General features: G+C 41.8%; 1 protein-coding gene across 9 annotated transcripts in view; it reads left to right on the plus strand.

Annotated features, from left to right (window-relative positions):
- The window catches only part of poln (polymerase (DNA directed) nu), a 71,037-nt gene that overhangs the window by 24,391 nt on the left and 30,926 nt on the right, over positions 1-15,720 (plus strand). For 6 of the 9 annotated variants that reach the window (XM_046380573.1, XM_046380575.1, XM_046380574.1 and 3 more), the window contains exons 16-24: positions 1,618-1,700; positions 6,062-6,193; positions 10,031-10,141; positions 10,319-10,397; positions 10,873-10,940; positions 11,559-11,620; positions 12,231-12,258; positions 13,685-13,772; positions 14,126-14,234. In XM_046380573.1, the coding sequence (XP_046236529.1) occupies positions 1,618-1,700; positions 6,062-6,193; positions 10,031-10,141; positions 10,319-10,397; positions 10,873-10,940; positions 11,559-11,620; positions 12,231-12,258; positions 13,685-13,713 (592 nt within the window). In that variant the 3' untranslated portion in view covers positions 13,714-13,772; positions 14,126-14,234. Of the gene's footprint in view, positions 1-1,617; positions 1,701-6,061; positions 6,194-10,030; positions 10,142-10,318; positions 10,398-10,872; positions 10,941-11,558; positions 11,621-12,230; positions 12,930-13,684; positions 13,773-14,125; positions 14,235-14,705; positions 15,483-15,720 lie in introns of those variants that run through there. The other 3 variants (XM_046380572.1, XM_046380580.1, XM_046380579.1) reach the window with 2 other exon arrangements.

Below are 15,720 nucleotides of genomic sequence, written 5' to 3' on the forward strand. Positions count from 1 at the left end.
GCGTGTGTTTTTTTTTTCCTTCTCTCTTGCTGCCAGCATGTGTCTGTGTTTACACATAGGTGTGTCTTGTCTGTCTGATGATGTGTGTGTGTGTGTTTGTGTGTGTATATATCTATATAAATATATATATATATATATCTATATAAATATATATATATATATATATATATATATATATATATATATATATATATATATATATGTATATAGATATATATATATATATATATACATATATATATATATATGTATGAGAGCTACCTTCACTCCTGTCATCCATCTCAGTCAAGTATGTGGCAGAGGGCAGCCGGTAAACAGATTACCAGGTCACAGGGACCACATTAACAGCTCTGCTGAGGCTTTACACTGTGACTCTTTCATTATCACTCTTTCACCTTTAAACAAATTAACTGGTGTCACTGCTGGGATTACTCTGCCTTCAGCTCGTCTTTTGCACCCTCTGTCTCTGTCTCACAGTCTTCTATTGCATGCTCCTTTACTTCTGCTTCAGGCTGTACTCCTTCTATTATTGTTGTCTATCTGCCTTTTTGTTTTGGTTTGGTTCCCCCCCCCCACACACACACTCTTTTTCATGTTAATTTACTTTTTTCTATCCCTCTCTTTACTTTCTTGGCCTTGACTAATGTGTTAAATTGAAGAGTTTGGTCTAGACCTGCTCTAATTGGAAAGTGCCATGAGAGAACTTTTGTTGTGAATTGGTGCTATATAAATAAACTGAATTGAATTAATCTAATGGATTCGAAGACAAATGCAGAAGCTTGCTTCAGTTCTAAAATGTGACATACCTTCACCTGATGAAGTTAAACAACAGGCAAAATTGATGCCTATCCAGCAGGGGGCAGTGAAAATCCAGTATACACAGTGGCGGTATTGTGCATCTTTAAGTCACCCTCTTGGTATCATAGATTACCCTCTGTGTGTGTGTGTGTGTGTGTGTGTATGTGTATGTGTGCGTGCGGGGAGTTAAGAAAATAAATAGAAAAGTAGAGAGACATCTGTGTAATTACCTCATATTTTGAAGTCCGTACCCTGCAGCTACAGGCTTCAAGACATCTGACATTATGAAACACTGGAGTTGAACCTCAGCAGACTTGTTTGTGATTTGTCAATGTCTGTGAGTATCTGTGTGTGTGTGTGTGTTTTTGACTCTTTCAACACTGATTGGCAGTGGCAGGTCCCCGTCAGCCCCTTCAGAAATGCCACTTTGCAGACGTGTCATCCCATCCTGTCTGATCCCTAGTACTACGCCTGTCTACAAGTCACATTACATAACTGTCTGTCTGTCCATCCCTGGCTCTGTTCTTTTCTTTAACCTCTCTGTACTTCATGTCTTTTTAACCTCTATTTCTCACATTATTTCTGTCTTTATTTTCCTTGTTTGTCTTATACTGAATGATCTTAAACTGACTTTTACCTTTTCTGTCTTCTTCTTCCTTGTGTCACTTCTCTGTCTTGTCTGTCTTCCTTCAGGTTGTCCCACCAGACAATAGTGTATTAACACCTAAACAAAACTGACTTACATACATTTTTTCCTTAAATTAACTGTTTTCTACAATGATTCTACGATCAGTCTCTCAATGTGTTTTTTGAACTCAGGAAAGGAGTGAGTGAAGATGTGGTGACTTCTGAGGACCGCGAACATGCCAAGCGCATTGTATACTCGGTTGTGTACGGGGCAGGTGAGTACAAGCAGACACACACACACAGGCATACTCTCACGGTGCAGTGGGTGATAATAATTGATTGACTGTAATGAAGATGCAGATATTCATTAGCCGAAAGGACAATTGACGTGTATTGTTCGAGAACGACAAAACAAAGTGTCATTTAGCGACTTGCTGAGACCTCAGGAATCATTCAGAGATACAATACAGAAAGAAACAAGAGGAGGAAGATGTTGGTGATGTAGGATGTAGGTCTTTGCACAAAAATACCCAGCGATTTCTGTTGGAACGTGCTATAGATTATTTTCCTTTTCTTCTTTCATGTTGTGGATCACACAGGGTGGACACAGAGATTGGGGGTGGACGGGCAGGAGAAAGATAAAAATAGAGAGAGGAAGATGAATGTAATGATAAACCCTTGCGGCCCATAAAGAGACGTGTCTGTGTCACTTGTGACCCATTTATGGTGCGCACACATGTGCGTGCTCTCATGAACACGCGCTCGCATATGCACACACATGGCCAATGACAGAAGTCAGTGGGAGAAAAGTGGAAGATATCTTGGCCAGATAGGGGCAGCGGATTTAAAATGTTGACTAATGATTGTGTGTTGAGGTGTGTAGCTGCGTGTTGTGTGTGAGGACCTGACGTGGACACGTGTGGGGGCTTCTGCCTGCAAACAAAACATGAGGGTGTTCTACGTGTGCTTTTGTGCCCTCACCTGTGTGATGAAGAGAGGTTTTATGAGCGGGCTGCACTCTTCATCAGGTTTTATTGCTACTGGCCTACTTAAATGGTTACATTGAGTTACCGTTTTTTTCCATATGTGCTCACAACACATCACACCAGCCTCTGCTACGGTCTGGGTTTGAAATAGCCACTGTTCTGAAATGATACTGACTTACGATAAAATGCCAAATAGTAACAATTTTAATAACTTTAGAGGCTGGTGTCAAAACCACAGTGAATGCTCAAAACATATTAACTGCTAAATAATTAATTACACACAACTGTCTGCGAGGCTTCATGAAGGGCTTGTTATTTCCATTTATTCAGAAAATTTCTAATTTATCGCTAGAAACTATGATGATCAGTGGCCTCTTCCTTAGAGATCAGTCTAGTGACAGTTTCTTATTCATATCACTCAGAGAGATCACATAATATGAAAGTGAATGATCAGTAGCCAATCCATGTGCTATACTTGTGGTACAGCTTAATAGAGTCATTATTTTTTATTACATAATTTATCCATGTCACGTTTGGCATAAATATTTAAATAATAAATTTACAACATAATATAGTTACATTAATTACTGTATGTTGTTTTTCTCTATGGTAACAGGAACACTATGTACGAACACTAATCCCGCATTTATTGGTTTGTTAGTTTTATGTGTTTACTTCTTGCTGTGACCCATGACATATTATCAAAACAGAACGTTTACTGTTCTCCCTGAAGCCAACGTCCTGCCAAACCAGAAAATACATTTGATTCAATCAATCAAGTGGATGGTGGTGCACATGGTTTGCATCAGATTCTGCGGTCTGAAGGGAACTGGGCCACTGGCTGTCTCTCCCTTCGACCTGAGTATGTATAGAATGCATTAAAGAGGTCAACAAAATCTGATCTCTCTCTCTCGAACTGATCATGGAGTGTTTTGTGGTATTTCTGCTTCAGCAGAAGTCACAGCTCAGTGGGAACACACAAGCATAAGCACACAAACACACGCACACACTGATGAGTGATGAGTGACAGTGAGTCAGTTTGAGGAAAACTGAATAGACCTCAACATTCATAGTCCATGAAGTAAATGTGTAAAGACATTCGAGACTTGTAGGAAGGGGCCAAGGGACAGCGCTAAAAATGCAAAGAAAATATAAAGTGTGTGAGGAGATGTTAAAGAGCGTGGCAGAGTGAGATGCTGGGAATAGCAAGGGAAATGTAGGCTATAGGCAGAAAGAACGGGGGAGGTGGTGGAGGAGAGAGTAATGTAGGGGAAAGGGGAAGAGTGAGGAGCGGGTGGGGCTGGGCGAGAGAAACGAGAAAAGGAATGGAAGGAGCTCCTGATCACCGTAGACAGACGGCTCTTCATGGAAGGATGTGTTGCCACGGATACCAAATACTAAAAGGAAGCACTTTCTGCAAGACAATAATCAGGCCAGGGAGGAGGGGCGAAGCTGTGCAATGGACTCTGGCACACAGACATGTACATACAAATGGGTCAGCAAATAAGAAGGCCATGTTGGAGGGGGGGAAAGTGGGATGAAGGAGGTGAGACAGGTGTGGTGTACAGTGTGAAATTAAAGAGGATAAAATAGAACAGATAGAAGATGTTCGTCATTCATTAGGTCTGATTAAACAGATTTGAAGCCTGCGACTCAGTGAGCATTCAAAAAATACTGAGTAAAACTTGGAAATTAAGGAGGGGAGAATAGCAGGGCCGACAGCAGTACAAGAGGGTTAACCAAGAGGACAAAAATGACTGACGGGGCTACAAGCAGAGAAGTTCAGGGAGCACCAGTAACGGACGTCAGAGGTCACTCCCTGAACTGACCTCATTCAGCAGGAATGTGGGGATTCATATGCACAGGAACACCCAGAGTCAATGATCTCTAACATCTACACAAAGTCCTCGTGGCAACTTTGGTTTCGCTCCCTGTCCCTGTTACATACAGTATGTGTATCAAACTCAGTGGCTCCTGGCTCAGCACACACTAAAACACAAGACCAGACACATTGCTGAAAGGACAGTGGTCATGACACATTTCAGCAACCATGCAGCCCCTCACATAGACAGACATGCCAGCTCAAATTAATTCACGTCTTCCACTCCAAGGCTGACTTTTCAACATTGGCAACATCCAATTTTTTTTTTTATCTTATTCATATTATATAAAAGAAATTTAAATGTTTTTTATAACATTTCATTTCTAAAATTACAGCTTAAGAATTTACTGGGGTGCTTTTTGCCAGCAAAACACCTGAATGCAATACTTCAAAGCGTTTAGAGGTAGAGGTAAACCTATGATCACTGCTGACCAGCATTAGGCTGTGATTGGCCTAAATAGATAAAATTCACTTAATTATTTTATTAATGCATTTTTTTCCATTTAAATTTCCACAGTACACTTATGATACTGCGTGGTGCCAATGTCCCAGTGCTACCCATTAAGGATCCCCTCCAAGTATGACATATAAAAATACTTAATAATGTGTATATTTTTCTTTTTCTTCAAAACAGCTGTATTACCTTAATAAAATAATTACATTTTCTCCTTCTCCCTCACTGAAAAGAGTCTATGAACATGCAAATATTTCTCATTTTGAGCTTCATGATCACATTTCTGTAACTCATATACTAAACCATGATTGTCTCCAAACTCTGTCTGTGTGTGCGTGTGTGTGTATGTGTGTGTGTGTGTGTGTATTTGCGTGTGTGTGTTTCTGTTGTATGGCGGTGATTTTTAATATCTGCAGAAACTACTGTCCCGCCCTGCTAACCCTCCTACCAGCTCTCGGGCTGTTTGGCATGATATTACTCATCACCAGCCACACATGAACACACACTCCTCATAACTCAAAGCCACTCGCGTACACACACACACACACACAGTAACTGAGGCACCCATTAGCTCACCCTCTACACTCCTCTATCGATCTGTTCCTAACCTTAAAGCCTGCTTCTCTACTCCTGCTACAGGCTGTACACCTTTGGCATTTTCACGTGCAAACACACATGCGCGCACACACACAGAGCCTCTTTGTTCTTAGCTTTATCATCACTTTACACACACACATACACCCCTGGCAGTCTTGCCGTGATCCTTGCCTTCTCTCCTTTTATCCTGTCCTCTTGTATCTTTCACCTTTCACTTGGCTCTGCTTTTTCTCTCTTCAGCTCTTGGACCCTCTGGTCCAGTCTGCCCTCTGTTCACTCTCCCTTTGTTCAACTTTCATCTCTTTCTCCGCTCCCGTCACCTGTCACACTCTTCAGTCAGCCTCAGTGTATGTGGTTTTGCCCCATTTAAATTCACTGGTGGTTCATTTGACAGCTTAAATGTAAATGCAGATCATCACAGATGCATGCTGAAATGATATCCCTGAATATCTCTGTGGTAAATATGAAGCTACTGTACACAGTATGTTTAATTTGTTTAAGCCATATACAAACTGATGTGCAAAAACTTTCGTTGGTGTAATATGGATATTGCCAACTTTTTAGCCAGTTCTAGTAGCATTTAACACATGTGATGTAGTGTTCAGTTAATCATCATGGCTAAAAATCTGCATGGCAACAGTCTCCCTCGTAGCTTCGGTCCCTGATGTAAGCTGGCATAGTTAAATTAGTTAGTTAGTGTTATGTTGTTCCCTGCAGGTCGTGAGCGTCTGTCAGGGATCCTCGGGGTGAGTGCCGAACAGGCCAGCCAATTCCAGGACAGCTTCCTCCAGACCTACAGAGAAGTCCAGGCCTTCATCCAAAGGACCATCCAACATTGCCACAAACAGGGTCTGAGTGCATTCAAATTCCCTTTGAGCTGTTTCCCAGGATTCAGCAGGAAGATGTTTATTTATCGTATTACAGGTTAAGGTCAGTTTTGCAGTTAAACTACAGGAAATTGGGGGTTAATAATTTACAAATAGAAAAATCAGAAAAAATTCCCTGCAAATACAGTAAAAATGACTGTGTGCATATGTGTGTATGTCTGGGTGAGGATCTGCACTTTTGACTTGTGCTGTGTAGTTTGAAATTCTTAGGCGTACACACACATACCCACTCTCTCTATGGATTTGTGTGTGTTTGGCTGAGGATGAAGACGATGTGCTTGCATTGGCAGGAATGAGACAAACTGCTTTGGGTCAATACTTGAGGGGGACGAGGTGGATGGATGGGGGGAGGGAGGGCGGGCGAGGAGCTTATGGTTTAGACGGGACACTCAATTTATATTCGTACTGAACTGCCAACACAGCACACCTGAGACCTAAACACACTCACACAAAATAATGTAAAGCCTGCACTTTAACCCTCACTACACGAGCCCAGTTTCGACAGGCGGAGGGATGAGGTCAGCCTGTGCCAAAGCACATCCTTTGGCCTTCCACACTGAGGTTAAGACCATCTACATCTTACATGTGCTGTATCAGCTATTCCATTCCTCATAAAAGCATTGAATTACAGCATAAACTAATAACATGCCGATCAAATCAGTAGAATTTTCTGTCAAAACTAACAAGTGCCACTATGTCAACTTTAGCTGTTCTCCCTGTGGAAAACTTGGCCCTTAATCCTTTTTATCTTTTATAACAAGTGCTGAAATACAGCCTTGTCTTGTAGTAAACATCAAGAATTAGGTCAGGGCTCTAGGTGTTTTTCATGCCAGGCGGGGCGGCGTACACCTCTGTCGCAAACACTGACCCGTCGGCATGCTCAGACAGGTGCTCCATCACCCACTGCAGCATATCACCGGTGACCCACCCCACTTTGCCACCCGCTCACTGCTTCCATCTCCCCCGTGTCAGCTTCCTAATCGAAATGGCGTAATGGACTCATTCCTCCAACATGCCGCGCACAGATCATCGTGGAGGCCTTCGTTCTCCAGGGCAGGGTAAGATTGCTCCAAACAGTCAGCTTTAATTCAGCTCATCACCATGGTGATCCTCCCATCGGAGAGTGCGCCGGGATTTATCTGCCCCGCTCATCCCACACTCTCTTGTCTGTCTCACTCTTTCTCTTTGTTTCTTGCCTGCCTCCCTTTCTCCTTCTGTCCACATTCCTCCTCCAATCTGCATCACTGTTTTTACATCTCTCTTCCATATGTCTCTCCCTTTCTTATTCCACATCGGAAATTTAGGTCGATCGATAAAATAGTCCTCTGTAATCCATTGTGCTCTATGAGGAAACATACAGTATCGCACTAGACTCCCTGGCTGTTGTAGCTGCAGTGCTGTGATTCAGGGAGCAGAGATTAATACGTGCCCTGGCTCCTTGTCCACTCTGCACTGAGTTTATAGTTGATTGGTGTCTGATGCAGCGATATTTTGTTCAGAACTGCTGGATGCTGCCAGGCTGAGCAGAGATGAGGTGAGCAGTGCAGGCTCAGCTGCTGTCATATTTGTTGGAAATGTATTGGAAAGGGCAAAGTGATGGTGAGGTCAGTATCGCAGTGTGGGAGTAACAGCAGAGAGAATAGAAACGCTGTGAATGTAATGGAAGAAGTACAGAAATGTAACAACTCAAAAGAGAGAGGCAAAGATTAGAGCAAAAAGTAATATTTTAATAGTTTTTATTATATAAAATACAATAAATTACTTAGTAGACATATCTGAATAGTCTACACTGACTTGCTTTCTTTGATTTTAAAACGAGATAAAGCCTTGGTGAGCCTGCCTGAGATTAAAAAGATAAGGAAAGAAGTTCTTCATATTTTCTGAAAAACAGCAGGGGGAATCACAGAGATGAAAACCAGCCCAGTTTTCTGAAAGCCGCAGCTGATGCAGGGCAGCCTTGATCTGCATGGATATGCAAACACTGTTCTGTGCTAACTCTCACACATAAACACATCCTGGCTCTGATGCACTGTCAGACTGTCCACACACATACACATGCAGATATTTCAGCTGCGGACGTGTGCAAACAGTGGAGCTGCCAAAGGCTTGTTATTAATAAAAAAGGGATTTGCAGTTTAGCTGTTGCTTCAGCCCCTTGTGCTCTGTCATGTATAATGGCTCAAATGGCAGCAATATTCACATACATATGGTGAGAAAAGTCAACACCTTTTCTCTGAAATGTTACTCCACCAACATTTTTCAAATGTTATTTTATTTTATTTTAATTAAGGACAGATGTATTTGCCAGTGATTGCTACTCATTTTTCAGAGTGGGTGCTCAGATGTACAAATCCTTACATCTGAACACTTTCCAGTATTTCCAGGCAGTATCCCCAAAATCAGTTTGACAGTACCCATAACAAAGTATATTTATTTTTTGTTAGCAGCTGAAGTTGATAAATGATACTACTGTTTCCCATTCCTGTCAAATACATTACCACTTCCTGGACTTGAAAAGCACTGGCATTCACAGCACTGTGTCACTGACCACACATTCCAGTGTGATTCACCGTCATACCTGTCGAAACGGGGAAACAACTTTTGTGTGAGAGAAATTAGCCCGCACATCCCTGTCATCGGGCCTCAGAACAAAGGTCACATTCTTGGCATAAAGGTCACACGCATGTATCATGGGTCAGTTCACACTGAGCAGAAGGTTTTTCTGTTTGTGTTGTGCGCTCGTTTCCTATGCGTTTATGTGTGACTGTGTGCGTGTGTGTTCTGGGAAGGGGGTCATTCAGGCTTCATGCCCTGGTTGGCTTTCCTCATAGTAAGGGATAGTAGAGGATTTAGCAGCTAAGCCTGCTCTATTGTCAACTGGTGGAATGTACTGGTCCGCTGTGTGTGAGTGCGTGTGTGTGTGTATTTGATATTGTGTGTTTGTGTATAGTGTGCATGTCACGTCACTGCACATTCTTGTGTTGGCTTCCAGTGTGTGTCTGTAACGAGAGCGTGAGTGTGTTTCTCTTTGCTTTTGTGTGTGAATCACGTGGAGACTAGCACTTGTGTGTGTACGTGTTGCATATTTGTGTGTGTACGATTGTGTCCTTATAAACATAATCACCTATAATGCTGTATCAGCAGATGATTTTTCATGAAACTGTTCTGTTCAGTTGGCGCTCAGTAGCTTTAGAAACACAGTGTGAGGTAATGGATGACTGACCTGACTGAAATGAGTGAAAACAGTTCAGAAAAGGGACTGATGCTGCTCACAGATTTATAGGCGAAAACTTGATTCAATCTTGAGACAGTTTTTCTCTTGGGCAGAGAAGGAATGTAGACACCAGGTTTTAAAAATGAAGAAGAACGCGCAGAATGAAGAAGATCATATCAGGTTCTTCTACACCTCACATTTTATGTTACGATATTTTGTATCTTGCTTCTCTGTGATTATAACGATAAAATATTTGACATCAACATTACTTTTCATTCAGCAACTTACACAAATGAGTTCCCAATTATAATGTGAGTAAGCAGAACTACATTATATTACATTTAAATCTACTACTTTAGAGTAAACTACAGCACTGGTGATTTCTGGTTGCAGTGAACCTCAAGGCTGTAGCATTGCTGTCATATTGACTGGATGTAAGTGCTATAAATTGTAATTTAATCTTGACTGTGTAAGAGGACGATCCTTCAAGGACAAATATTAGAGTTAAACTCACCAAGCGTAAATTGTGATCAGAAAGATGACTGTTTATTATTAAAATTTAAAATATCGTTTATATTTGTTTAGGTTATGTGCTTTCCATTATGGGTCGTCGACGGACCCTCCCTCACATCAACTCCTCTGACTGGGGCATCCGCATGCAGGCTGAGAGGCAGGCTGTTAACTTTGTTGTCCAAGGTAAGATGGCTGACAGCTATGTGCATTAATATCAGCTTGTTTGATGAGAACTGTATTATTTTACATCTGATGATCAGAGAGTAGCAGTTTAGCTTGCTAACCTCTTCTCTCCTCCTCCTCTACCTCTCACCTGTTCACAATGTGTGTGTGATTTTGTATATGTGTGTGTGTGTGTAGGTTCTGCTGCTGATCTCTGTAAAATGGCCATGATCAGAATCTTCAACCTGGTCTCATCCTCCAGCTCACTGTCTGTCAGGTTCAACCAGCAAACATTAACTCTACTATTGACTCAGGATCCTCATATTACCAGCCATTGCTCCCTTGCTGCATAATACTGCATCCTTCATTCTCCCCTTTCATACAGCTAATACAGCAGCAATACACACTGGCTCTTCACACTGTAGTCCTCTCTGAATCTATAAAGGCAAAACGCAGCCAAGTACTATCATGCCAGAACACATAAACAACATTCACGATTTTACCGGCCAATTAAATTTGCAGAGTTGAGGAGTTTTCTCAAATGTTTGCTACTGTTACATGCCAAACATTCTGCTTGAGTAAACACACTTTAAGCCAAGAGCCAAAATATAGCAGAATTAGTGGGATAAGTTGGGAGAGCAGAATGTAAGCTACAGGGAGGACTTAGTCAAAGCTTCCATGGTGCTATGGTAATGACTACTAGATGCAGTTGTTGTTGTGTGATGTATTTCTGAGTGTGTTTCTAATTGCAGGCTCGTAGCGCAACTCCACGATGAACTTCTGTACGAAGTGGAGGATTCCCAGGTGGAACATTTTGCAGGTGAATTTATTGCCTCCAGTATCAGTTAGCGAATATTTCACTTCTATCAAAGATGTTCAGGTTGTTACAGTTAAAAGAATACAATAAGAGAACATCTTATTTAACATTTAGCACACACGTTGATAACAAAAGGGTCAGAAAGCTTGATGCATCAAGGAGAAGCAAAGGTGAGTTCATTTATTGCATTTATGAACTTGGAGCCATTCATATAGGGCTCCAAGGACATGATCTATATGTGTACTTGTCCTGTTGGGTTCTCAAATGTACATAAACATGCAGTACAGATTCTTACTTACTCATGCTGTAAGCTTTCTGCTTACGAGGACATATGGTCCATCTTCCCAGACCCACAGCCGCCATTTTCTGTCCATACTCATCAATACTATCAATACTGATTCTATCTGACTTCATACATTTAGATATCTGCGTACTTGCTAAGGATAATGTTTATACTGAAGTTACCTGAGAGAATACAGACAAATTAAATGCTGAAGGAAGCTATTTTCACAGCTAGTAGCATCTGACATAGCCTCACCTTTAAAGGATGTCAAATTATGGCCGCGGTCAAAAGTATGATCGTTAATACTTGTGTCTAACTGTACACACTTTTGTGTGCAGGTTTGTTGAAGAGCACCATGGAGTCCCTCCAACACATAGACCACCTTGGGGTCCATCTTAAGGTGAGTAAATCTGTGTGAATATGGGTTGAGTCTACAGAGATTCTAGAATTAATTGGAACAGCTTATCGTACACACATGGGAAGAAGGGAGATGTACACAATAACAGCCATACAATAAACGCAGGGGGAAAAAGCAGCACTGTGGCAAATGGCCTGTTTTGTATTCTTTGTTTTTACATTTAAACACTAGTGTTGTGGCTGAAACACACACTTCTTAAGGATAGTGTATGATACTATGCGGGTATTTCATGCATGAACCCATAGATTTTAATTAATGCTTTTTCAGTAAAATAAATATTTACTCTGTGGACTACTGACTGTTAGAAATACTGACAATAAGCCACAGGGAAAATATATGTGTTTTTTTTCTTCATTTTCAAATAACACATCTCACTGGATTTGCTTCAGAAATGTCATCATTAGCAAATACTGTGCTACCAAAATAAGAGCATTTATGATTTGAAATCACCCTCATTGTTGTGACTGATCTTCCATCAGGCAACAGTTACATGAGTGAAAATCAGTGTAGGTCACTGTGAACAACATCCACACGTGTATGTTGACACACTGACACCATTTCCTTTTCTTGTGTGTTTGTGCGTCTTTCCCAGGTCCCCCTGAGGGTGGCAGTCTCCAGTGGCAAGTCTTGGGGATCCATGTCTGAACTCAGTGTCCCTCCAACGTCTCCTCCCTCTCCTTCGCCTTAAGTCTTCCGTCCCTTCTTTTTTCTTCTTTCTCTCTGTCTTCACCTCTTCTGGCGCTGCTCCTCGGCACTGAATAATCTTTTCTTTCACTGCTCAACACATTTTCTCTGCTTCCTCTCACTCCCTCTTTGCATTTTATAATCTGAGGTTCTTGTTGCATTACTCCCTCTTATAGTCAGGCTGCCCCCCCCTCTCTCTCTCCCTTTCTCTCTCTCTCTGCACTCATCCTGCATCCACATTGCTATGGAAACAGGCAGCTGCAGCTCCCTCCTGCTCCCAGTTCTTTTTTTCCTCTCTCCATCCTGCGAAAAAAAAGATTCCTTGTCCTCCTCCTCCTCTCCTCCTCAGTTTTCACACTCTCTTGTTAAGACCAATTCTGTTTCCACCGCCTTGTTGCCAAGGTGAAGCTACACATTTGAGAGAGTGCTTGATATTTATTGGTTCATGAAATTGGTTGTTGGTACTATTTCGAAAAGACAGAGCAGTTGAACTACTGTATGTCTGGAATATACTGTATTCTGTAGAAAACTTCCTTGTATTTATTGTTCTCATGCTTTGTTCATGCTGAATAAAGCTTGCATTAATTCTGCATGCTTATAAATGTCAGAGAGATTCCCGCTTGATAAACTCAATGACCTTTCTTTATACAGACTGTTTTAAGTCAACATTATCAACTAATCCTTACTTAAATCTTTAAGCTAGTTTGCACATTACATTTTAGAGCTTTTTTTTTTTAGTTCATTAACAGAAGTATAGAGAAATCGAACTTATTACAACAAAGACAACAAATCAGTTTAAGTCATAGTTTAAGTCGATATCCCCTTTCCCACTTTCTCTAATAAACTTCACCATTTTGTTGGTTGATTGATTCAAAGCTGCTGATCTAATTTTGCTGCATCCAGCACTTCAGTCTCTGCAGATTGTCTTATCCCCTCACTCTCCCCTTTGTCTAGTTGTGCTTCTGTCACACGCACGCACTCATTCCACGAACGCTCGTACACTAGCATACACATGCTTATGAAACCACGTCATGAATGCGCTCACACAGTCGCCAGTTTCCAGGCGCACTTACCGAGTTTCCCCGTCTCTGGCAGCCATAGCTAGACTCTTTTTGCCCCTTTTATACTGTCCTCCAATTAAGACCCTTCAAGCCTACAAAATGGGTCTAGGCAGAACCAGACACCATGTGACATTTTTAACAAAGCCTAACCCCCATTACCTATTTGAATTGTCACGTTGTCACGGCTGCTAATTATAGGGGCTGTCACTTATTAAGTCGGTACAAAGGTGGCATGTGGGATATCCAGCAGATCCACCAACAGTTATGTATTTACATTCCTTTAATTTCTTTTCATTTTCAGTGGAAAACAGTGCTCCATTTTGCCCATAGAACCCAATGAGAGGAATGTGCTCTCCGTGTGCCGCCACGAGAGAAGCTTTTCTCACCAGGTCAGTATGAGAAGTTCAGAGGCAGAGCAATGGACAATGTTATGGAAATCTGCCCCTCTATTCTCTCATTGTTCTGTGGTTTAAGGGTGCACGGCCTTCCCCCCTTTGAGAGGGGAGCGTGAGACTGGTATGTGCAAATTCTAGAGGGCACCCTGCACTTTTGGAGCAGGGGTGTTCAAAGTAGGCACATGGAAGTAAAACAAATACCAACCGAGCTGTTTGTTAGCACTCCTTTGTTTGTGTCTATGTGTAACAGCACACTAGCACTGCACTTTTGCTTATTTTTAATTCAGCTGTTAAATTTTCTGGCATTCAACTGAAAAGATGTGAATGAGGTTATGTTCATTTGACAGAGCACTGCCTCCTCTTTAATGACCTGGAGAAGTGAAGGCCTGAGGGTCTCTCTGTTCTCAAGGGCATCAGCATGAGCTTTCCCTCGCTGCCATGGCGACCGTGAGATGTGTAAGTAGACCCTGCAGCACATATTCTCATGACTGACACTTATATCACTTGAAATTTAATATTTAACTCAATTATCCCCAGACTATGTCATTTCCCCTTACTGTCACTGCCCTCTTTCCAAGAAAAACATCTGCTCACTGTTGCAACATATAAAAGCTTAATGCATCATCATTTTTAATTGATACAATATATGTACATCCATGTTTCAATCATCGTCATAATGCAGGAAATGCCATCTTTACATCTATACAGTGTTCCAGTTGTTGTCAGTATAAAAGAAAGGGTTAATAATCACAATAATAATAGTAAATCCGGTGTTGTAATACAGCAGTCTTCCAAAGGAAATGTACAAAGGGAACTGAAAGCTAATTAGACCCCAATGAAAATCAGGTTGTCACTGCAGTCTCACTGAGGTCAGGCAGACCGGTTGTACCAACAGTGTCTACACTATGCTCTCTCTCACTCTGAAAGGCTTCTTCATCTTAAGCCCTGTCTCCTGGGGAATCACTACATCTGCTAAATCACCACACCAAGCTTGACCTTAATACTGTAAATGAAAACCTTATCCCACGTCCTACCTGTCTATAATTATGACCCTGTTCTTACTCTCTTTCTCCTCCTGTAACCTCTCTGACCCCGCTTGTTGCCAAGGACTATTTACTCATTGCTCTACTTTATGTGGCTAAGGGCCTCTTTTGTCAAATTCCTCACCATAGCCAAAGGCTCCCTCCTTCCCCTACCGGTCCCCCGGTTTCCAAAGTTCCCTCAGTTACAATTTAATTCCCCTCCCCCCCCGAGTCCATCCATCTCATCCATCTATCTATCAGTCCCTTCTTGCATTCCTCTATCATGAACGGCTGGTCAACCTGCCTGCCCCCCGACAGTGTGGCTGCATATCATCCCCTGCTGTGCTTTGTGCAAGTCAGTTTCCTGGCAACAGACAACAGCCATGACAGGCCTTCAGGGCAGAGAGAGCCCCTTGCTTAGCAGCAGCTCTCTATCGCTAGATAGCTCAGTCCAGAGCCACTGATAATCATAGCCATGGCTGGTACGTGTTATAAGCGAACAAAGCTGCTGCTGTTGCAGTGTTTCGGGCTCTCTCTGGCAACTTGAGAGTCCAAGCAGACAGGCGGGACAAACAAGGACTGTGTCTGAACCCATCAGTGTGGGACAGAGACACCAAGGCTAAGATGGCGTGCACTGTAGCCCCTGAAAGTGTCAGCCATTAGTCAGTATGGGATTGTCATGATGTAATACAGATGAGGACACCTGCACTACTGTAGAATCTTTTTATTAGTGCTGTAAATATCTTTAAAATATATTTTTTATATATTTTAAATCCACAGTTTCTGTTACAAAAGGAGTAAAAATGACCCCCAGATGCTATTTACAGTAAAATATACTTTACAGTTACAACTTTACAGTTACTAACTTGCAGATTCAAATAAAAGGCTTTGAATCTTACTTGTAAGAAAAGTCAACACGG

This window comes from Scatophagus argus, chromosome 23 (genome assembly GCF_020382885.2).
Source record: "Scatophagus argus isolate fScaArg1 chromosome 23, fScaArg1.pri, whole genome shotgun sequence".
Lineage (NCBI taxonomy): Eukaryota > Metazoa > Chordata > Actinopteri > Scatophagidae > Scatophagus > Scatophagus argus.